The sequence below is a fragment of the Drosophila yakuba genome, unplaced genomic scaffold (genome assembly GCF_016746365.2).
Source record: "Drosophila yakuba strain Tai18E2 unplaced genomic scaffold, Prin_Dyak_Tai18E2_2.1 Segkk50_quiver_pilon_scaf, whole genome shotgun sequence".
Taxonomy (NCBI): Eukaryota; Metazoa; Arthropoda; class Insecta; order Diptera; family Drosophilidae; genus Drosophila; species Drosophila yakuba.
The window spans coordinates 1,503,058-1,526,800 of NW_025048817.1; the positions used below are offsets into that span (position 1 = coordinate 1,503,058).

General features: G+C 45.7%; 1 protein-coding gene across 10 annotated transcripts in view; it reads left to right on the forward strand.

Annotated features, from left to right (window-relative positions):
- The window catches only part of LOC26535169 (protein argonaute-3), a 157,050-nt gene that overhangs the window by 114,634 nt on the left and 18,673 nt on the right, over window positions 1–23,743 (forward strand). For 2 of the 10 annotated variants that reach the window (XM_039377353.2, XM_039377346.1), the window contains one exon: window positions 18,390–18,502. The exons of the other annotated variants lie outside the window; for them this stretch is intronic. In XM_039377353.2, the coding sequence (XP_039233287.1) occupies window positions 18,390–18,476 (87 nt within the window). In that variant the 3' untranslated portion in view covers window positions 18,477–18,502. Of the gene's footprint in view, window positions 1–18,389; window positions 18,503–23,743 lie in introns of those variants that run through there. 10 annotated transcript variants of the gene reach the window in all.

The following is a 23,743-nucleotide window of genomic DNA, read 5'->3' on the forward strand; positions in this document are numbered from 1 at the left end:
GATTTTTCTTCTATCCCCTATCTGTTAAGATATTGGACACATTGTGACTTCCAAATTTAATTCGAGGATAAGCGTTATTATTTTCTATACAAATATTGTCAAGCTGAGAATACTTCAGTTCGCTGCAATCCTTAATTATACCCGTTACTCGTAGAGTAAAAGAGAGTATTCTAGATTTGTTGAAAAGTATGAACAGGCAGAAGGAACCGTTTCCGACCAATTTTCTTGATCAGGATCAATAGCCGAGTCAATCTGGCCATGTCCGTCTGTCCGTGCGTCTGTCCGTCTGTTTGAACGTCGAGATCTCTGGAACTACAAATGCTTGAAATTTGAGATTAAGCATACAGACTCCAGTGATATAGACGCAGCGCAAGTTTGTCGATTCGTGATGACACGCCCACTCTAACGCCCACAAACCGCCCAATGCTGCCACGCCCACACTTGAAAAATGTTTTAATATCTTTTCATTTTTTTATTGGTCTTCTAAGTTTCTATCGATTTGCCAAAAAACTTTTTGCCACGCCCACTCTAACGCCGACAATACGCCAAAAACTGTCAGTGTTGAAGACTCTCCTTCGCACTTCAACTAGCTGAGTAACGGGTATATGATAGTCGGGGACCTTGACTATAGCGTTCTCTGCTCGTTTTTCTTATGCCGTTCAGACTTTCTCCTTAAAAATTACGTTGTGGGGTTATTATTTAATTGGTTAAAAAAATGTTTAATGGATTGCTATTATTTTATAAAATTTTACGTTGTAGAATTATTATGAGTCACACAGGTGACACTCATAGAAGAGTATATCACAATTAATATTGTGAGGACCCTTAAAACTCCCCACAAATCGAGGTGCAGGAGAACTGCCTAGCAAAAGTGAAGAAGAATAAAAGTACGGCGCAAGCGCAGCTCGTGGCAAGTCAGTTATGGGATTGGGGAGTCAGTGGTTGGTGGCCTGTGACAAATGCGAAACCGCAGCAGTTTCTTATTGAACTGAATAAAACTTAAGAAAACGTAATGTCTATCCCGTCTACCTGACACAAAAATTTTTAGCCGGCTAACTTAGTCGGGACTATCTAAATAATCAGAAATTAAATTACAAATAATGACTGCTTCAAGCATCGTTCTACTTTGGCTGGGAACGAGATGTTAATTAACTTCTGGATTCAGGAGGTTAGGGTTGCTCCCAATTTAGGCGAATTAGGGAAAACAGTAAAAAGTTTTTTTTATTGATGCAAGTGTACTTCAATAATTGTAGACTCCAAATAGGTTACCCATGATCAAGAATCGGATGGACTGCGATATGAATAAGGTTTAAATTTCTTTAACCACATCTTATAAAAGCAAACATTATATAGCTTTATTAACAATAGACGCAACACCAAGATCGTGTTATTCTATTCAAAGATCACCCAATTGAAAAATGATAACTGATAAATGATGATAAATGATAATATGACAAAATGGAATTAGTGGTCTAATTGACGTACCCATCCTCTTATTTTTTATACTATGTTCATTGCGTTGCAAACGTCTGACTGAAATCAAAATACTCTTTTAAAGGGTATACAAATTTAATATTTATTTATTTGTCTTTGTTTACATCATTGAAATTGTTTCAATTGATGATGGAAACCCACGGTCCGCGATATGAGGTTTTGAGGGAAGGTTTCTTAGTTATCATTATGTCAATATTACGTTGAACGCCAAAAAAAAGTATATACGATTTGTGCAGTAACAAAAGCGCGTTCTCACTCACTGGTCCCGAGGATTCCAGAATTCTTCGCTTTTCTGGGCCGCACCTTTGATTTTATATATTAAGTTAAGCGAGACTATTTCTCGCAGTGTAGCTAAGACTCTCGTAGCCGCATAGCTTACCTAGTAACTATGAACAGCATTCCAAATGGTTTAGCAAATCGATGCCTGGTCGATGGCCGATGTAGAGAAGAGTGGAAGAGTTCGTAGTAACATCGTTATAATTTTAATTAGTTCAACTTAAGTTTTATGTTTTACAAGAGAAAATAATTGGAATTGAATTTGAATTGTTCGCTGAGGTTTTCTAGTTGCAAGATCGGGCGTACGTCGAAGACTGACTTCTAGTGTTGGCGCTGGTTCTCATCAGGGCTCCGGCTCGTGCAGAGTGGGGCGTTTTGCAGCCAGGGCAGGGTGAGGGGCAACCCCGCATAGCTGTTGGGCAGTGGCCGAAATGCGTGCCAGGCTATGTTAGCGGTTGCTTACCCAACATCCTACGGCTGTGCTGCTCACAGCAACAAAGTGTCGCCTGCGGACGCAGCACATTGTAGTCGACGCGGCCGTCGAATATATCGCCGTCGAGTTAGTGGGCAAGGCGGGTGGCGAAGTAAGCGTTTTGGCTGCCGAATACGTCGTCGAGTTAGTGGGCAATGCGGTGGCCACAGGTGGCCGTTTGTAGGCTAAGACAATTAATAAGTAAACTTAAGTCGGTATAAGTCTTGGGTGATTATTGAATCACCCTAGTGTCTTTATATGCAGATTCAAGATAAACGCCTTTAGGGGCACCATTGGTTCCCGGTATGGTGAGATATTTCAAAATCAGTTTAACACTGAATTTATAGTTTTCATTTTATTCTATTGTGGCCACAAATGGGCTTTTGTAAGGTAAGACAATTAATGAGTATAAGTCTTGGGTGATAATTGGATCACCCTAGTGTCTTTATATGCAGATTCGGCATAAACGCCTTTAGGGCACTATTGGTTATCGGTATGGTGAGTTATGCTGGTTTTGCTAGTGTCAGCACTTTGCTGGACGAACGGTCGGCTTGCCAGCCGCGGTTAGCTCTAGTACAGTTGAATAATTTTTAGTTCGGTTTAACCACTGATTCAATAAAAAGCACAAGCTCACAAAACGAAACTCGGCGATTCGCCGTATATCTTTTAATTATCACGCTATCTGAGTCTCTAGGCCAGAAGTCTTCGTAATCATCCTAATTCTACACTTGGGTCTACAACCTGCTATCCCGTGAAAAGACAGATGCGTGGGAAACCATAACTCCCTTATAATCGCCAGGCCTGCCATTTACACATACACAATGAATGTGTACCAAATTGATATCTTAGTTTAGGCCCATTAATCAAAAATTAAAAAATTTGCGTGCAGAACCGCCAGAGGTAAAAACTTACCAGATGGTAGCCGTAAAGCCGGGAGCAACACCGTGCGATACACCTTTACACATAGTAAAGTCTATTAAAGATTTTACTGGCATTCAGGATGAATACTTGGAATGGAGGCAATTGGTCACTGATGCTTTTGAATTGTTCAAAAATTATCCGGGCAGTAGCGGTCATTTCCAAGACGTTATAATTATTAGAAACAAAATTAAAGGACCAGCGCGTGCGCACAACACAGTGCTTAATTTTAAAGCCATTTTGGCTAGAATAGACTGCTCCTATGCAGATGAAACATACCTGGGCCTATTACGAAAGGGACTTGAGTCGGTCCGTCAAGGCGACCAAACTACAACTCTGGTATTAGCAAGAGAGGCAGAATGCTGATTTCAACAAGAGCCATATCTGCGCGCCTAAAAAACAAGGCGAATATTCCGATGCCGTCCGCGGCCCAGAAAAAAGCCCCATTATTTCAAAAAGCCAAACAAGAATCGAAATACCGGTTCATGGCGCAAACAGGACGACTGGGTCTCTGACTTACTAAAACAAGATCAATCCTCAGAACTAATGGAATTAGATCCATCGTCTTCAAAGTTTAGACATGCCACGAGCTTTGGGCAGAGATGTCATAAAAATTCTCATAGATACTGGAGCGGCAAAAAATTATGTAAAGCCCCATAAAGAGCTGAGAAACATAACTCTTGTCGACTCCCCATTCACTGTGAGTTCCATTTACGGCCCCAGTAAAGTAAAAGAAAAGTGCTTAATGCACATATTTGGCCTAACGGCTTAAATACCACTAAATGAAAACGTCGTTAACACCTCAATCATTGCCACAATACGTACGGAGACTAACGAACCCATATATGCCAAGCTATATACTTAACCCATGGGAGCAGCGGATTTTGTTAACACTGAAATTAAACAGCTGTTAAAGGATAGCCTTCTAGGTCATTCAACAGCCCCATATGCCGAAGGAAACATGAAAAAGAGTTTTAAGTGAACTTCCTGTAGACTACAGATCTCAACAACACGGATGTAATCGGACTCAAAATCATACGGACGGACTGGGTTATTAAAGCTGATCAAGAATGTCACCAAAGGTAAGGGTGGCTTGGTGTTGTTCGCCCTTTTTTTGTACCCTCCCTACCATGAGGGACGCGCGTAAGAATTGATTGACGGTTATTCCTTAATCAAAGTTTATTCACAAATTCACATATTTCCTTTTAAGTTAAATTCATATTGGGCTAGCATCGTTTCTCTTTCACGGAACTAATTCTTTAAACTCTATCTAAACATAATCAATGAATCCACATTTTTTTTTACCGTCGTATATCCGTATGAATCAGGAATTATAACACGCTAACAATTGCCATATTTGATATTTTTTAATTTTTTTATTAGTCTTGTAAATTTCTATCAATTTGCAAAAGAAACTTTTTGCCACGCCCATTTAAACGTCACTTACATTTTTGGAAACACTTTTAACATTTTTTCATTTGATATATATAAAATATTTCTATAGATTTGGCAAAATCTTTTTGCCACGCTCGTTTTAACGCCCACACGCCGCTCAAAACTGTCACGTCCAATCATCTGGGAAATTTTTGATATTCCCAATTTCTACCGATATTCCAGAAAATGTTTAAATTTCTTGTTCGCACCTTCACTACCTGAGTAACGGTTATCTGATAGTCGGGGAACTCGACTGTAGTATTCTCTCTTACATATATTGGTATCCAATCTTTGCAGAAGTTAGACTTTGCTTTGGACTTAGCTAGATTTTGCACAGCTAAATCATCGAGGCTAGACCATTTAGCCGGTCTTCAGACATTGTCGACCTGAGGTACGTTTTGAGACGACGTAATGTTGAAATTTGCAACTAACTGGCCGAGAGTTTGGTGAACTGTCGAGCACAAAAAATCACACAATATTTGCAGAATGCGCCGCCTTCTTTTTCCGAGTACGCCAGCAATTAGTATTTATGAAGCCAATGACGTTGAAACTTTAAATTTCTAGGGCCCGATGCGGGAAAATTGTAGCTTTCAGGGGGAGTCCAAATCTTTTTTTGCAATCCAGGGATCAAGTTTATTCCATGAGCTGAAGGTTTTTGTACGAATAATCCAATATCGTATGAACTCAGATTCTGATTTAGAGAACCAACTGTCGAATATGAGCTTTTTGAATTATCGGGATATATATCCATATCTGTAGAACTCTGAAAAAAAGGTTATGTTACACTCCACAATATTAATTGTGAAAGTTATTCGATGCAAACTAAAAATTTTTACTGCGTTTCCAGTCAAGCTTTCTGTCTTTTCTGAAACATTTTTTTCTGCGATGTTAGGCTGCGTTTGGCCACCGTCCTATCGACAAAAAAACTCTATAAATACTATATTCACTCATTCATTGTACAATAAACCTGCACATCCTCGCTGTGTTTTATATTCTATTAAATTTGATATGATAGTATTTCTACTCACATTTTCGTTTTCAATACGTGGTTTTTTGCACAGAAAGCGATGAATATCTATCATTAAATTTGATAGGATCGACTCATCATTAAATATGAACTCTCAAATCAATATCAAATCTCATCGAATATCATTAAATGTCAACAAACATGAACAGCTGACTTGTCACTTGTTCAGCTGGCATTGTCAGATAGAAGGTGGAGAAGGCGCGAAAATTTGAAAAAAAGTGCGTCATAGAGATTAAAACCACAAATTTGGAATATAATATCGAAATAAATTTTTTTTCAATATTAATTGCTGTCCATATTTCAAAATGTTGGCACTGAAAAAGCAAATTCTGACAATTAAGTATGAATTAACAAGTTATTTGCACTTTTATATAAAAAGTGCTATATTGTTCATAAAAATTTATGTGGAAAAATTCTCCATGGGGGGGGGGGTTACAAGCCCCAAAACTCCCCCCTGCGCACGGGCCTGGATATGCTTCATGTCCATTTCCTGTTATGTAAGTATCTCATCCTTATTAGGAAACAATTATTTTACACATCGTGTTGATTTCACGTGAGTCTAGGAATATTCTACTTATATTATTTTTTGCAAAAAAGCTGTTACTGTCCCACGGGCTATTTGAAGTTTTTTTTTGCTTTTTCCAGAACTCTCTTCATCTTATTTTGGTTCGTTTCACTTCGATCCGTTTATTGAGATTTTTCTTCTATCCCCTATCTGTTAAGATATTGGACACATTGTGACTTCCAAATTTAATTCGAGGATAAGCGTTATTATTTTCTATACAAATATTGTCAAGCTGAGAATACTTCAGTTCGATGCAATCCTTAATTATACCCGTTACTCGTAGAGTAAAAGAGAGTATTCTAGATTTGTTGAAAAGTATGAACAGGCAGAAGGAACCGTTTCCGACCAATTTTCTTGATCAGGATCAATAGCCGAGTCAATCTGGCCATGTCCGTCTGTCCGTGCGTCTGTCCCTCTGTTTGAACGTCGAGATCTCTGGAACTACAAATGCTTGAAATTTGAGATTAAGCATACAGACTCCAGTGATATAGACGCAGCGCAAGTTTGTCGATTCGTGATGACACGCCCACTCTAACGCCCACAAACCGCCCAATGCTGCCACGCCCACACTTGAAAAATGTTTTAATATCTTTTCATTTTTTTATTGGTCTTCTAAGTTTCTATCGATTTGCCAAAGAACTTTTTACCACGCCCACTCTAACGCCGACAATACGCCAAAAACTGTCAGTGTTGAAGACTCTCCTTCGCACTTCAACTAGCTGAGTAACGGGTATATGATAGTCGGGGACCTTGACTATAGCGTTCTCTGCTCGTTTTTCTTATGCCGTTCAGACTTTCTCCTTAAAAATTACGTTGTGGGGTTATTATTTAATTGGTTAAAAAAATGTTATATGGATTGCTATTATTTTATAAAATTTTACGTTGTAGAATTATTATGAGTCACACAGGTGACACTCATAGAAGAGTATATCACAATTAATATTGTGAGGACCCTTAAAACTCCCCACAAATCGAGGTGCAGGAGAACTGCCTAGCAAAAGTGAAGAAGAATAAAAGTACGGCGCAAGCGCAGCTCGTGGCAAGTCAGTTATGGGATTGGGGAGTCAGTGGTTGGTGGCCTGTGACAAATGCGAAACCGCAGCAGTTTCTTATTGAACTGAATAAAACTTAAGAAAACGTAATGTCTATCCCGTCTACCTGACACAAAAATTTTTAGCCGGCTAACTTAGTCGGGACTATCTAAATAATCAGAAATTAAATTACAAATAATGACTGCTTCAAGCATCGTTCTACTTTGGCTGGGAACGAGATGTTAATTAACTTCTGGATTCAGGAGGTTAGGGTTGCTCCCAATTTAGGCGAATTAGGGAAAACAGTAAAAAGTTTTTTTTATTGATGCAAGTGTACTTCAATAATTGTAGACTCCAAATAGGTTACCCATGATCAAGAATCGGATGGACTGCGATATGAATAAGGTTTAAATTTCTTTAACCACATCTTATAAAAGCAAACATTATATAGCTTTATTAACAATAGACGCAACACCAAGATCGTGTTATTCTATTCAAAGATCACCCAATTGAAAAATGATAACTGATAAATGATGATAAATGATAATATGATAAAATGGAATTAGTGGTCTAATTGACGTACCCATCCTCTTATTTTTTATACTATGTTCATTGCGTTGCAAACGTCTGACTGAAATCAAAATACTCTTTTAAAGGGTATACAAATTTAATATTTATTTATTTGTCTTTGTTTACATCACTTGTGAGGAGTTAAAACTCCGCACAAATGCGAATAGTGATCGCATAAGGAGGGCCTGCCGTTGCCAGTTACGCAACAAGGCAAAGCGTAGTAACGGCAGTGCGAAGCCCAGAGAGAGAGAGAGTTTGGAGACTCTGGGCTGGAGAAAGAGAGTTTGGAGACTCTAGAGGAAGGGAGTTTGGAGACTCGGGAAATGGAGAGAGAGAGAATGGAGACTCCGGACTTGCTGAAAAGAGAGTTTGGAGAGTCAGCAGGCTTAAAGGCAATTAACGGGACAAATCGAACTTTGGACCGGCCAACGGTAAAATCTTGGACTTTGGATCTGGAGACTGGAGACCAAAGGGATAAACCGTTAGAGGTGGCCGAGCGCTGGAAGCGGGACCGACAGTCAAGGAAAGCAAGTGTACGAGTCAGCAACGTAGAACGAAGTCAGCAGAGGAGCTACGACCGTGATAGTCACCAAGGAGCAAGATCGCTACGTCAAGACGTTCGGGACGAGAAGGTCTCCGAACTGAGACGCAGGTAGCTGAGGTCCAAACGACGAAGCACGAGTAGCCAGGAGGCAAACGACAGGAGAGGCCAGATCTAAGCGGGCACCAGAGGAAGCGGCAGGGATTGTGGTGTAGACCCGGTGGACTGTGTAGGAGATCGCGTGCTTGAACCAGGCGATAGCCTGGTGTGTCCGTGCAATCCAAGCAGGCGTGGTACCGGCGCCGCCAGTCCGAACCAGACGTGGGGTTGACGCGTTGCTGTTCCACAGGCGTATGCCTTGGGGATCACAGCCGTGAGCTTCCGTGAGTCTGCGTACGACAACAATTCTCAGCCCACGCGACAAGCGCCCATAACGAAGATCCGCACCACCCAGGACGACGAAAGCAGCAAGACAGGGGAACCAGGCCGCCGAGCAGGACATCCAGGTCCGACCGCGCCGACAGGAGAGAAAGGTAGGGTGGAACGTTCGGCTTTCACTGGGCGTCTTGCTACAGGGACTGCGGCGTATCCGGGCGATAGCGCGGTGCGTCGGAAGGAACTGAACAAGCGTCTGGCGGGACCGGCCGGGACAGAGCAAGGGACAAGAGGTTGTGGCTAGCGAGGCGTATGCCTTTGAGAGCCCGCCAATTGTTCACCCTAGTCTGAGAACGGTGACGCTTCCCTAAGCCCTCGACCTTCCTTCTCGCGCGTCAGCGGCAATACCAGGCGAAGGTCCGACGCTACGACGAGAGATCAGAGGCGTCCGGACAATTAAAGTGCATTGTAAACTGAGCTCAAATAAAGACCCGAGAACGAAACTGCGAGTGTTATTACTGGTAACCGGGTGATCACGTTATTATATAAATTTGGTGGGACGAACGCACAAACTGTACTGAGCTAGCCGAACGTATTCCGTAGCGAGCAGATAAATAAAATCAGTTCGTTACATCTGGCGCCCAAATAACGTGATTATCCCGGCAGTAAACACAAATAAAGCAGTATGGGTAGAAGTTGGATCTACCGTCTCAAAAAGGAAGATTTCGCGTATGTCGCACAGAGGTTGCGCATATCGCTGTCCGGAAGGACAGAGGACATGCGGAAAGCCCTAGCGGAGTACTACGCAGAGACAGAGAACGACCCAAAACTCGCAGCAATCTGGACAGAATTGGAGGCAACATATCCGGACAGACCAGGTCCAAGCATAAAGCTTACGAACCCCGAGGGTGAAGACTTAATCGCAAGTCTGAACATGGAGGAGATGTTTCAAGAAGGGCAACGGAGAGAGACAAGCAGGGAAAGGAGGCCAAGTCCAGAAAGACCCAGGCTCAGCCCGCCAGACTACGCGAAAGTAGCGAAGCAAGTAAGAGAGTGGTCTTTTCGCTTCGACGGAGAAGAAAAACCACTCGAATTCCTGGAGCAGGTGGAATGGTCCGCAAACACATACGGGTTGGACCTGAACATGATTCCCCGAGCCATGCCGGAATTAATGCAGGGAAAGGCTCTGAAGTGGTACATAGCCAACAACAAGCACTGGAGGACTTGTGCCGAGTTCATAGACAGTTTCCAGACGTATTTCCTGCCCAGGGGATACTTCACGAAGCTCGCGGACAAGGTGAGACAAAGGAAGCAAAGGTACAGGGAGGCATTCAAGGACTACATGGTCGAGATGCAGACCCTAATAAGACCCCTTGGGTATGGGAAGAAAGAAACGCTGGAGCTCATCAAGGAGAACTGCACGCCAGACCTCCGAATAGCGTTGAGATCCTACCACGTGGACGACCTAGAGGCTCTCATGATACTGGCAGATGAATACGAGGAACTGCACAGGGAACGGGAGGCATTTGCGGAAGAGCACAAATACAGCCGCAACAAAGCCCCTGCCGCAACACACGTCACGTGCAGAAGGTGTGAGGACTCAGGAAATCCAGGCACGCATACCCGGGAACAGTGGGCACAATATACCCCGGTCCAGGCCAGGCGACAAAACACGACCCTATGGAGGCCGCCAGTCACTGCACAGAGACACACCGGAACAACGTCAGGGGGCAACCCGGGTCAGAACCCAACCCATATTGCCAATCCACAGGAAGCGTGTCGCAGGTGCGGCGGACACGGCCATTGGGCAAGAGGCTGCCGAGAACAGAGGCTGCTGTTCTGCTGGATGTGCTGTCCGAAGCACAGAATGCTGCCAGAGAGCGGGAAATGGCCAGCGATCCCAGCCGCAGAGAGACGGGCCGGGGTCGCAAGATGCCGCCTCTCCAAACTAACCGGAAAACTAATCGAGGAGGAGCAGCAGTTGTCCGCAGCGGTAAAGAACGGCAGGGACACGTACAAGGCCACGATCGACACCGGGGCAACAGCAAGCTTCATAAGTGAAGAGCTGGCGGACAAGCTGACTGCCCAGGGAGCGATTACAAGGACACGACGGCAGGTTAGGTTGGCAGATGGAAGGTGTGGCGAAATCAACGCAAAGCTCGAAATAGGAGTGGAGTTCGGCAACAGGCGACTCGTCATGAGCCTGCTAGTATTACCAGGGATAGTGGATGCGTTGGTGCTGGGGTGGAATTTCCTCACGCAAGTCGGGGCCGAGATCAAGTGCGCCGGTCATGAAATCCGAATACCGGCCAGAGGCAGACACAACGGGTGGCTCGAGGAGAAGTTGTCCAAAAGGACGGCGAATAGGACCACGTGAACAAATTCCTGGAAACAGAGCTCGCGGAGTTTCAAGCCATGACCGGAACGTCGAGTATAGCCGAGCACACGATAACCATGAAGGACGATAAGCCAATCAAGCAGAGATACTACCCCAAGAATCCAAAGATTCAAGGGGAGATCAACGCGAAGGTGGACGAACTGCTGAAGATGGGGATGATAGAGCATTCAAGGAGCCCGTACAGCTCACCCATAGTCATGGTGAAGAAGAAAACGGCGCGATTTATAAGCAGCCTGGACCTAAAGGATGGGTATTGGCAAATACCACTGGAAGAGTCAAGCCGGGGCTTCACGGCCTTCACGGTCCCAGGGAAAGGGCTGTTCCAATGGAAGGTGATGCCATTTGGGTTACACTCCGCGTCGGCCACATTTCAACGGGCCCTGGATCAGGTGATTGGACCGGAAATGTCGCCGCATGCATTTGCGTATCAGGACGACATCATCGTGATTGGCCGCACCCTAGAGGAACACAAGAGAAACCTCAGGGAGGTATTTAGTCGCCTGAAGAAAGCGAACCTGAAAATAAACCCGGAAAAATGCCAGTTCTTCAAACAAGAACTTCTGTACCTAGGACACCGCGTCACCAGCCAAGGGATAGGCACGGACCCAGAGAAGGTAGCAGCGATAGCCCAGCTAGAACCACCGTCATCGGTCCGAGAACTGAGGCAATACCTTGGAGTCGCATCGTGGTACCGACGTTTCGTGCCTGACTTCGCGCGCATCGTAAGGCCACTCAACGACCTCCTCCGCAAGGATACCAAGTGGACATGGTCACAGGACCACCAGCAAGCCTTCGAGGAGGTAAAAGCCAGATTGGTTACCGACCCAGTCTTGGCGTGCCCCGACTTCGGGAGAACGTTCATCCTGCAAACGGACGCCAGTGACTACGGGATTGGGGCAATTCTCACGCAGGATACAGAAGATGGCGAAAGGGTCATTTCATACTCTAGCCGGACCCTAAACGGAGCCGAGAAAAACTACTCGACAACGGAGAAGGAATGCTTGGCAATTGTGTGGGCTATTCGGAAGCTAAGGCCGTACCTTGAGGGATACCACTTTAAGGTGGTGACGGATCATATGGCGCTGAAGTGGCTGAACAGCATAGAAAGCCCTTCGGGAAGAATTGCCAGATGGGCGTTGGAGCTGCAGCAGTATGACTTCAAGGTAGCATATAGGAAAGGCCGGTTGAACGTGGTAGCAGACGCATTGTCGAGGCAGCCACTGCCAGAGTCGGTCTCAGCAGAACCCGACATGCTGAGAAGAACACAGGACAAGGAGGCCGAAGCGGAGTGCAGCTGGATCAAGGAAATGCGAGAAAAACTAAAAGCACAGCCTCAAAAGTTCCCAGACTACGTGTGGGAGGGTAGCACCCTTTACAGGCAGATTCCGCATAGAGCAGGGAACGAAGATGTAATGACCTGGAAGCTATGTGTTCCGCGGCAGCTGAGAGAAACGGTCTTGCGTGAAAACCACGACGCCTTAGCAGCCGGTCATGTAGGCAGTCGGAAGACGATTGCACGGCTTGCAGCCCGGTACTACTGGCCAGGAATGCAGAGAGACGCAAGGGCCTACGTTCGGAAGTGCGAGGACTGCGCCAGGTTCAAACCGAATCAGCGACAGGCGGCGGGAAAGATGCTAACACAGATTCCGGAGGAGCCCTGGGCGACAGTGTGCGCCGATTTCGTTGGACCACTACCGAGGTCGAAACACGGAAACAGTATGTTGTTGCTACTGATCGACAGGTTTTCGAAGTGGACGGAGTTGGTGCCTTTGCGAACAGCCACGGCGGAAACGTTGCAGAAAGCGTTCAGGGAACGCATTGTTTCACGATTTGGAGTACCGAAGGTGGTGATCACGGACAACGGCGTGCAGTTCACGAGCCGGGTTTTTAAGAAGTTCCTCAACGACATGGGGATAAAGCAGCAGTTTACGGCACCGTATACCCCACAGGAGAATCCGACAGAGAGAGCAAACCGCACGGTGAAGACAATGATAGCGCAGTTTGCCGGACAGAACCAGAGGAATTGGGATGAAAGGTGGCCCGAAATCATGCTGGCCGTGAACTCCAGTGTTTCGGAGTCCACAGGATACTCACCGGCATTTTTGACACAGGGCCGCGAGCCAAGACTACCGAACGCACTCTATGACAGAGAAACGCTAGGTACGGGAAGGCAACCAGAGTCACCGGAAGGAAACGCTGAGAAGATGAGAGAGGTCTTCGAGATTGTGCGCAGGAACCTAGAGAGGGTGTCCCAGGACCAAGCAAGGCATTACAACCTGCGGAGAAGGCAGTGGAAGCCAAGCGTCGGTGAAGTGGTGTGGGCCAAGGAGCACCATTTGTCTAGCTCCGAGGTTCGATGGACCGTACCAAATTGTGGATTTCATATCGCCGGTGATATGTAAGATTCGCCACCGGACGAACAAAAAGGAACGCACGGTACATGTCAGCGACCTAAAACAGCAGGATCAGGAGGAGAAGGGTGGCCAGAACGTGGAGTCGGATCCATCGGAAGGCATGCAGGAGAACGACAACACCTGAGAACGGACTGGGTTCGGCAGCCGTTCTAGCGTCAGGCCGAGGCGAGAGTCAACGGAGGCAGACTGCGAGTCTGACAACCATTACAGCGTCAGGCCAAGGCGAGAGTCAACGGCTGCGGACCGCGAGCGAACCAGAGTGTTGCCGCGACAACCACCACCAGGGAAGAGTAGGGCTCCGATTCCAGAAAAGTTGAAGATGACAGTACCTGAGAGCGGACGAGGCTCGACAACCGTTCTAGCGTCAGGCAGAGGCGAGAGTCAACGGAACAGACGGCGAGTCCGACAACCGTTTTAGCGTCAGGCCAAGGCGAGAGTCAACGGAGGCGGACCACGAGCGGACCAGAATATTGCCTCAACAACCAAACCAGGGGATAATAAGGCCACTAACGGCGGGAAGCGGAGAAACAACGGAACCTGAGAACGGACGAGGGTCGCCAACCGTTCTAGCGTCAGGCCAAGGCGAGAGTCAACGAAGGCAAGCCACGAGCGAACCAGAGCACCAGTGAACATTCCCGACGGAAGCGGGACAGAAGGAGACCCGATCCGACTCCAACAAAAAAAAAACCCACGAAGGAAGTAGCAGACTACGGGGCCAGGACTTAGAGACAAAGAGGCCATGCAACCGGGCAATAAGCTCGTTGAATATCCCGAAGAAAGAAGAGAGACGGTACGAGAGTCAAGGAAACAGTACCGTAAGAACGAGCGTCTGGAGTCGGAGACCGACAAAGTCAGACTAAAGGCCGGGCCAGAAACGCCAGCACCAGAGAGCAGATTTCTATCTGCTGGTGGGAAGAGATCGACGCCGACGTAGGCCACCGTGGGACATAACGGTAAAAGTCTAAAAGGGAGAAGCGAAACCGAGGTGTAATGGGAGGCCGAGCGAAGGGCCCAAGTCACAAGAAGTTCGACAACCAAAATGAGCGCAACTACCGTGATGCACCACACGACGAGGCTGGCCGCTAGGGGTCAGAAGATCAAAGGACCCGTCGAGGGGCAAGGACGGTCGGGGGGTAGGCGTATGCCTAATCCTCGGCCCACCCGAACTCCAAGGCGCGGTGCCGAGGACGAGCGGGGAGAGGACCCGGAGCCCGTGGTCACATCAGACGAAAGCGAGCTGGAGTGGGAGGAGGACCCGAAGGAGGAAATGAGGACCTGGCGGCTGAAGAGGGCCAGGAGCGGGGCCGATAACCGGATCCTTCCGGGGACCGCGCCGGCGTTCGAGGAGGCCAGACAGAACCCTAGAGGGAGCGGGGGGACGTCAGCGGCGATGGCAAACGCCATCGTGAAGATGCGGAAGCTGGAGGCCGACCGAGTGGCGGCCAGGGGAGCCCCACAGTCGGAACGGATGGCAGCGAGGGAGGAGTATGAGGCCGCCAAGGCAGCGCGCGTCCGCATGCAGCAACGGGCGGCCATGGCGGCCAGGCACGAAATCCAGCAGAGAGCGAAGACCAAGGAGGAGGAGGAGAAGAAGTGGCTCAAGGAGCTCGAAAGAGCAGAGAAGGAGGAGTGCGCGGCGTGGGAGCTGGTTCCCTGGCACGAGGGGGAAGAAGCCGGTGGCAAAGGGGGAGAGGTACCCGCCACTCCGCGGTACATTCATTCGGAGGAGATGGTAAAGGAAGGAACCCCGGAGCCGTCCCCACCCCCGCCACCCATAGCCTCAACAAGGATCCCACCTACGCCCCGGCCACGGCACTGGCCACCCAGCCCCCCACCCAACCCGGTGCCGACCGTCCGTCCACCCACGGCTCCGCCAACCCACCCGGAACCCCAGGACCCCGTGGGAGACCAGGACCCTCCGATCCCGCACGCCAGGGTGTCGCACCAAGTGAGGGAGTATACGGAAGGAGGCAGACGATGGCGGCAACAAGTCGTCACTTGGACCTGGCCGGTTACCCCCGAAGGACCTAAGGAAGGAGAGGCGCCGGTCCATGGCGGTGGGGCTCCGCCAACCCCGGACACGACGGCCGAGCTGGAGAAGGGGCCATGGGTGTGGCCATCACCCAAGGACACCCCAAGGCCCGGACTCCAGCGACAGTCATCCGCTCCAGCGGTTGGTCACACACGAACGCGCACAACACATAGGGTATATTTTGGCATAGGATTTACAGCATGTCAAAAGAATTTCATATGGGCGAAATCTGGAGGAGAAGAGGAGTAAAAGTTAGTGAGCACTTGAAAGAGGTGAAAAGCACCGGCAGGAACTCACGTGTGGGTCGAAGGGCGGCCAGAAAAGGAGTCCTTCCGCGAGTGCCGGTCCTCCTCCAGGAAAAGGGGGTCCATGTCGAGGCCATCTGCAGCAAGGAAGAGCAGGAGGTCAGCAGGCGCAAACACAAGAGAAGGAAAACGTATATAGAGCACTCACGTGTATGCCGAAGGCGAAATCCCGAAGAGAAAGCAGTCATCCGCGGCATCGGGTCCGTCGAGGGGGGGGGGTCCGAAGAGAGTCCTAAGCTGCCAAGAGAAAGTGAAGGAGAATGAAGGAAGGGAAAAGGGAAATTTCGAAGAGAAAAACTTACCTAAAATTCCTTCTGTTGTCAGCATTTGCGGAGTCACCATGTGCTTAGGGAAGGGGGCGCCTCGATCACAAGGCGGTCGATCGGCACTCGATAGTGTCAATCGATGTGCAAAAACATCGGAAAAGGCAGCACATGACGGGTCACACTACGGAAATACCAGGGTCACCAAGTGGCAACGCCGCCCCAACGGGAGTTATCGGGATCTATCGGTGACAATCGATCAACGGCGAATGGTGTGACCAGATGACGAGAAGACGAAAATGTGGAATGCGGGAAGAAGAGCGTAGAACGAAGAAGCATCACGGAAGTACGTATGAGCGGCAAGTTTGAAACTAGGAACGAGGAATACACTCAAAGGAGATCGGCGCTGTGGAACTCGAGACGGAGCTGTGAGCGTTGACGGAATCCCAAGAGTGTTCAGCGGTAACCGCAGGACCGGATTTTAAATTTTCCCGAAGAAAGGGGGAGGTGTGAGGAGTTAAAACTCCGCACAAATGCGAATAGTGATCGCATAAGGAGGGCCTGCCGTTGCCAGTTACGCAACAAGGCAAAGCGTAGTAACGGCAGTGCGAAGAGAGTTTGGAGACTCTAGGCTGGAGAAAGAGAGTTTGGAGACTCTAGAGGAAGGGAGTTTGGAGACTCGGGAAATGGAGAGAGAGAGAATGGAGACTCCGGACTTGCTGAAAAGAGAGTTTGGAGAGTCAGCAGGCTTAAAGGCAATTAACGGGACAAATCGAACTTTGGACCGGCCAACGGTAAAATCTTGGACTTTGGATCCGGAGACTGGAGACCAAAGGGATAAACCGTTAGAGGTGGCCTATATAAACAGGCCGAGCGCTGGAAGCGGGACCGACAGTCAAGGAAAGCAAGTGTACGAGTCAGCAACGTAGAACGAAGTCAGCAGAGGAGCTACGACCGTGATAGTCACCAAGGAGCAAGATCGCTACGTCAAGACGTTCGGGACGAGAAGGTCTCCGAACTGAGACGCAGGTAGCTGAGGTCCAAACGACGAAGCACGAGTAGCCAGGAGGCAAACGACAGGAGAGGCCAGATCTAAGCGGGCACCAGAGGAAGCGGCAGGGATTGTGGTGTAGACCCGGTGGACTGTGTAGGAGATCGCGTGCTTGAACCAGGCGATAGCCTGGTGTGTCACAACAATTCTCAGCCCGGGCGACAAGCGCCCATAACGAAGATCCGCACCACCCAGGACGACGAAAGCAGCAAGACAGGGGAACCAGGCCGCCGAGCAGGACATCCAGGTCCGACCGCGCCGACAGGAGAGAAAGGTAGGGTGGAACGTTCGGCTTTCACTGGGCGTCTTGCTACAGGGACTGCGGCGTATCCGGGCGATAGCGCGGTGCGTCGGAAGGAACTGAACAAGCGTCTGGCGGGACCGGCCGGGACAGAGCAAGGGACAAGAGGTTGTGGCTAGCGAGGCGTATGCCTTTGAGAGCCCGCCAATTGTTCACCCTAGTCTGAGAACGGTGACGCTTCCCTAAGCCCTCGACCTTCCTTCTCGCGCGTCAGCGGCAATACCAGGCGAAGGTCCGACGCTACGACGAGAGATCAGAGGCGTCCGGACAATTAAAGTGCATTGTAAACTGAGCTCAAATAAAGACCCGAGAACGAAACTGCGAGTGTTATTACTGGTAACCGGGTGATCACGTTATTATATAAATTTGGTGGGACGAACGCACAAACTCTACTGAGCTAGCCGCACGTATTCCGTAACGAGCAGATAAATAAAATCAGTTCGTTACACACTGAAATTAATAATTATAAGAAACGTTTTCTACGTTACGAAAAATTTCAACTGTTTGGCTAAGATTTTAGGATTTAGAATAGGAATAAAAGGAAATGATCAGATGTGAACTGTGAAAAAGTTCCTGCGTTGATTTTTTCTTATCTATGCCTAAGAGGACTGTATCTGAAAATTATAATTTAAAACTTTTATCATGCAACATCTGTCTGTTCTGTATTACGTAGTTTTTACTGACTTGAAACTTGAAATAAACTCAAGCTGTATCTGTATGTTTTATTTGGATGCAAAAGTTCTGATTGCTTTCTACAGTTTCATTCAGTACGGAAGGCTAACACAGTGATCGTAATTTGAACCATTTCTTTATTGAAATATTATATCAAATAACTTATCTATATATAAACATATATTCACCGAAGTTTGTTTTTTTTTGCCATTTACTACGAGTCATTAATAGAATTTTAAATATTTTTTAGTACGCTCACAAATTGGCTTATTTGATTGGACAAAGTATTCAAAGAGATGTGGCTGGAGCACTTTTGGAAAAGCTGTTTTATCTTTAAGTTATAAAATAAAAACATGTTTCAAACAATACATAGAATAACATTAAAAAAAAAAAATAAATATTTTTGAAAACAAAAATTAATTTTAAAAACTTTGTACTTTTCTATAATGCGCAAACTGTTGTTGAAGTAGTTAAAATTAAAAATACATTCTTTGATGTCATATTATTCGACAGCATCCTAAAGGCGTTGCAAAGACAACTAGTTCACTAACCGACGAACTGTGAGAAATAGCAACAAAAACGTTGAAAAACAGCCCGTTACGAGGTAAGAGGATAAAAAGTTGTTCTCTTTATATTAACAACGCGTCTGCCTTTCTGGTTGTAGGCAGGTAACAAAAACATTTCAGCATATTTTCGACCTCTGTCATCTTTTAAAGCTCCTTAAAACGGCTGATATTCTGGAACCCTGGTGTATGTTAAGTTAATGGCCACTTCCTTGGACCTGGTGCGCGATATCAAACCGCCAACAAGAAACTCAATATTTTTTCAATTCAAGATTCAATCAATAAAGTTCGTAAAGTCTTTTAATAACGCAATGACAAATTCTACCGGCTGGGACTAGTATTATCTGCAGGACCCTCACAGTTCAATGGGATTGGGGTAACATTAGAAATCACGACAGTCAAGAACACATTCGTCGTTAGCCGACACGAGCAATTTCGAATATGAAGATATACTCGTACTTGTAAGAGAGGCTTGTTTCAATTGATGATGGAAACCCACGGTCCGCGATATGAGGTTTTGAGGGAAGGTTTCTTAGTTATCATTATGTCAATATTACGTTGAACGCCAAAAAAAAAGTATATACGATTTGTGCAGTAACAAAAGCGCGTTCTCACTCACTGGTCCCGAGGATTCCAGAATTCTTCGCTTTTCTGGGCCGCACCTTTGATTTTATATATTAAGTTAAGGGAGACTATTTCTCGCAAGACTCTCGTAGCCGCATAGCTTACCTAGTAACTATAAACAGCATTCCAAATGGTTTAGCAAATCGATGCCTGGTCGATGGCCGATGTAGAGAAGAGTGGAAGAGTTCGTAGTAACATCGTTATAATTTTAATTAGTTCAACTTAAGTTTTATGTTTTACAAGAGAAAATAATTGGAATTGAATTTGAATTGTTCGCTGAGGTTTTCTAGTTGCAAGATCGGGCGTACGTCGAAGACTGACTTCTAGTGTTGGCGCTGGTTCTCATCAGGGCTCAAGCTCTCGTGCAGAGTGGGGCGTTTTGCAGCCAGGGCAGGGTGAGGGGCAACCCCGCATAGCTGTTGGGCAGTGGCCGAAATGCGTGCCAGGCTATGTTAGCGGTTGCTTACCCAACATCCTACGGCTGTGCTGGTCACAGCAACAAAGTGTCGCCTGCGGACGCAGCACATTGTAGCCGACGCGGCCGTCGAATATATCGTCGAGTTAGTGGGCAAGGCGGGTGGCGAAGTAAGCGTTTTGGCCTCCGAATACGTCGTCGAGTTAGTGGGCAATGCGGTGGCCACAGGTGGCCGTTTGTAGGTTAAGACAATTAATAAGTAAACTTAAGTCGGTATAAGTCTTGGGTGATTATTGAATCACCCTAGTGTCTTTATATGCAGATTCAAGATAAACGCCTTTAGGGGTACCATTGGTTCCCGGTATGGTGAGATATTTCAAAATCGGTTTAACACTGAATTTATAGTTTTCATTTTATTCTATTGTGGCCAAAAATGGGCTATTGTAAGGTAAGACAATTAATGAGTATAAGTCTTGGGTGATAATTGGATCACCCTAGTGTCTTTATATGCAGATTCGGCATAAACGCCTTTAGGGCACCATTAGTTCTCGGTATGGTGAGTTATGCTGGTTTTGCTAGTGTCAGCACTTTGCTGGACGAACGGTCGGCTTGCCAGCCGCGGTTAGCTCTAGTACAGTTGAATAATTTTTAGTTCGGTTTAACCACTGATTCAATAAAAAGCACAAGCGCACAAAACGAAACTCGGCGATTCGCCGTATATCTTTTAATTATCACGCTATCTGAGTCTCTAGGCCAGAAGTCTTCGTAATCATCCTAATTCTACACTTGGGTCTACAACCTGCTATCCCGTGAAAAGACAGATGCGTGGGAAACCATAACTCCCTTATAATCGCCAGGCCTGCCATTTACATATACACAATGAATGTGTACCAAATTGATATCTTAGTTCAGGCCCATTAATCAAAAATTAAAAAATTTGCGTGCAGAACCGCCAGAGGTAAAAACTTACCAGATGGTAGCCGTAAAGCCGGGAGCAACACCGTGCGATACACCTTTACACATAGTAAAGTCAATTAAAGATTTTACTGGCATTTAGGATGAATACGTGGAATGGAAGAAATTGGTCACTGATGCTTTTGAATTGTTCAAAAATTATCCGGGCAGTAGCGGTCATTTCCAAGACGTTATAATTATTAGAAACAAAATTAAAGGACCAGCGCGTGCGCACAACACAGTGCTTAATTTTAAAGCCATTTTGGCTAGAATAGACTGCTCCTATGCAGATGAAACATACCTGGGCCTATTACGAAAGGGACTTGAGTCGGTCCGTCAAGGCGACCAAACTACAACTCTGGTATTAGCAAGAGAGGCAGAATGCTGATTTCAACAAGAGCCATATCTGCGCGCCTAAAAAACAAGGCGAATATTCCGATGCCGTCCGCGGCCCAGAAAAAAGCCCCATTATTTCAAAAAGCCAAACAAGAATCGAAATACCGGTTCATGGCGCAAACAGGACGACTGGGTCTCTGACTTACTAAAACAAGATCAATCCTCAGAACTAATGGAATTAGATCCATCGTCTTCAAAGTTTAGACATGCCACGAGCTTTGGGCAGAGATGTCATAAAAATTCTCATAGATACTGGAGCGGCAAAAAATTATGTAAAGCCCCATAAAGAGCTGAGAAACATAACTCTTGTCGACTCCCCATTCACTGTGAGTTCCATTTACGGCCCCAGTAAAGTAAAAGAAAAGTGCTTAATGCACATATTTGGCCTAACGGCTTAAATACCACTAAATAAAAACGTCCTTAACACCTCAATCATTGCCACAATACGTACGGAGACTAACGAACCCATATATGCCAAGCTATATACTTATCCCATGGGAGCAGCGGATTTTGTTAACACTGAAATTAAACAGCTGTTAAAGGATAGCCTTCTAGGTCATTCAACAGCCCCATATGCCGAAGGAAACATGAAAAATAGGTTTTAAGTGAACTTCCTGTAGACTACAGATATCAACAACACGGATGTAATCGGACTCAAAATCATACGGACGGACTGGGTTATTAAAGCTGATCAAGAAAGTCACAAAAGGTAAGGGTGGCTTGGTGTTGTTCGCCCTTTTTTTGTACCCTCCCTACCATGAGGGACGCGCGTAAGAATTGATTGACGGTTATTCCTTAATCAAAGTTTATTCACAAATTCACATATTTCCTTTTAAGTTAAATTCATATTGCGCTAGCATCGTTTCTCTTTCACGGAACTAATTCTTTAAACTCTATCTAAACATAATCAATGAATCCAAATTTTTTTTGTATTTAAGTATTTCAAAAGTTCAATTATATCGGAAAACTGTTGGTGATCGAAACAAGATATTTTAAAATCTTATAGTCATAGTTTTTAGTCTTATTAAGTTCTATATCTCTAAGATATACATTCTTTCCTGTTTAACACTTAATTAAAGAAGTAATTTGAAAATTTAAAGAATTTTAAATTTAATTTAATTAAGATATATACGTTTGGGTTGCGTAACATATTCTTTTTTTTTCGTATCGAATTATTAGATCTCTAATTGGTCATATGATCAGCCACACACAAAAATAATGATAATTTAAATAAAGTTCAGAAGTTAGAGGTTCTCAATTACGGAAAATTCCGGCGAAGCAGGTTCGGTGGGCCCATCGAAGACGCTGTGCTAGGATGCATATTCAAAAATATATTGTTAACTGCTGAATAAAAATAAAATTTGTGTTGCTCTTTGGCCATTTTCAAAAATTAATTCAGAATTCACCATAAATGAGCACGCAGGCCCGTGAATTCACAACAATTCAATTATCATTACTCTACCAAATTAAAAAAAAAATCGAGTTTACAAATTTCTCCATCAAGTATGCAAAAAAAAAAAACTGTGCTGCGGCTCACGCCTTCGCATGCCAGACGGCAGGTCTGTCCTCTCGTCGTTCAATGCCTATGCCAGGCTATGGCGCCGCACGTAGCACGTGCGCGAAAAGTCTGCCGCAGTCACCTCTTTGAATCCTTCTTCAAATCGGCCGCTTTATCGATGCCTCCGATTTTGAAATAATAGGCAGGTGGTAATTAACACAAAAACCCAAAATAAAACAAGAGAGAACGCTATAGAGAACTACCGGCATCTGGTACGCGGTCGGCGTGGGATACAGCGTCCTCATTAGCTGCTATATCCTACTCGTTTTATTACTGAGGCGGAGACGAGATGCGCGAGAGGTACGACAAGTCGTTGACAAGTTCCAGATGACCGCGGACATACATCTAGGGGGGCGTAGTTAAGACAATTAATGAGTAAACTTAAGATGGTATAAGTCTTGGGTGATTATTGGACCACCCTAGTGTCTTTATATGCAGATTGAGCATAAACGCCATTAGGGGTTGTGCCTGGTTCCCATTGGTGGGACCTTCCAGAAGTCATCCAATTTGGCTATCCAATCTATAGGATTGTACTAATAACATAATTTGTATACTGGCAGCAGCATGTACATAAGCTGCTTTAACATTTTATATGGGAGCTGGCCAGCATGTGATATGCTGACCTAGCGACAATTGTGGTTGCGCGTGTAGCCACAGTGGAGCGGATGAGAGTGCAGCAACGGAATTCGCTGGCAGCTCTGGCTGATTGGCGGGCTACCTTATGGTTATTGAAGTCTTTTCACCTCCCTTAAAAAAAAATCTTATCCTTCTATTGGAGTTGATGAATATAGTCGTTGGATTAGTTACCTGCCCTTCTATTGTTGATTTATTATTAAATTTCCAGACGATGTAAGCAATGCAAATTAAGAAACTTATGATTAATTTCATTATACCGGTTGTGATATTATTATTTGATATTATTAAGTGTGCGAAAGTTATGAGAACAAATTGCATATTGACTTGGTTTTATGTGTGATACTTTTAATGCATTTATTATTTACTTTTTTGAATCCTCGATAAAATATTGTATTGTTTTCTGTGAAATATCTATCATTATCAAAGTTATCTAATTGATCGCCATTGTTGTCGGGGTA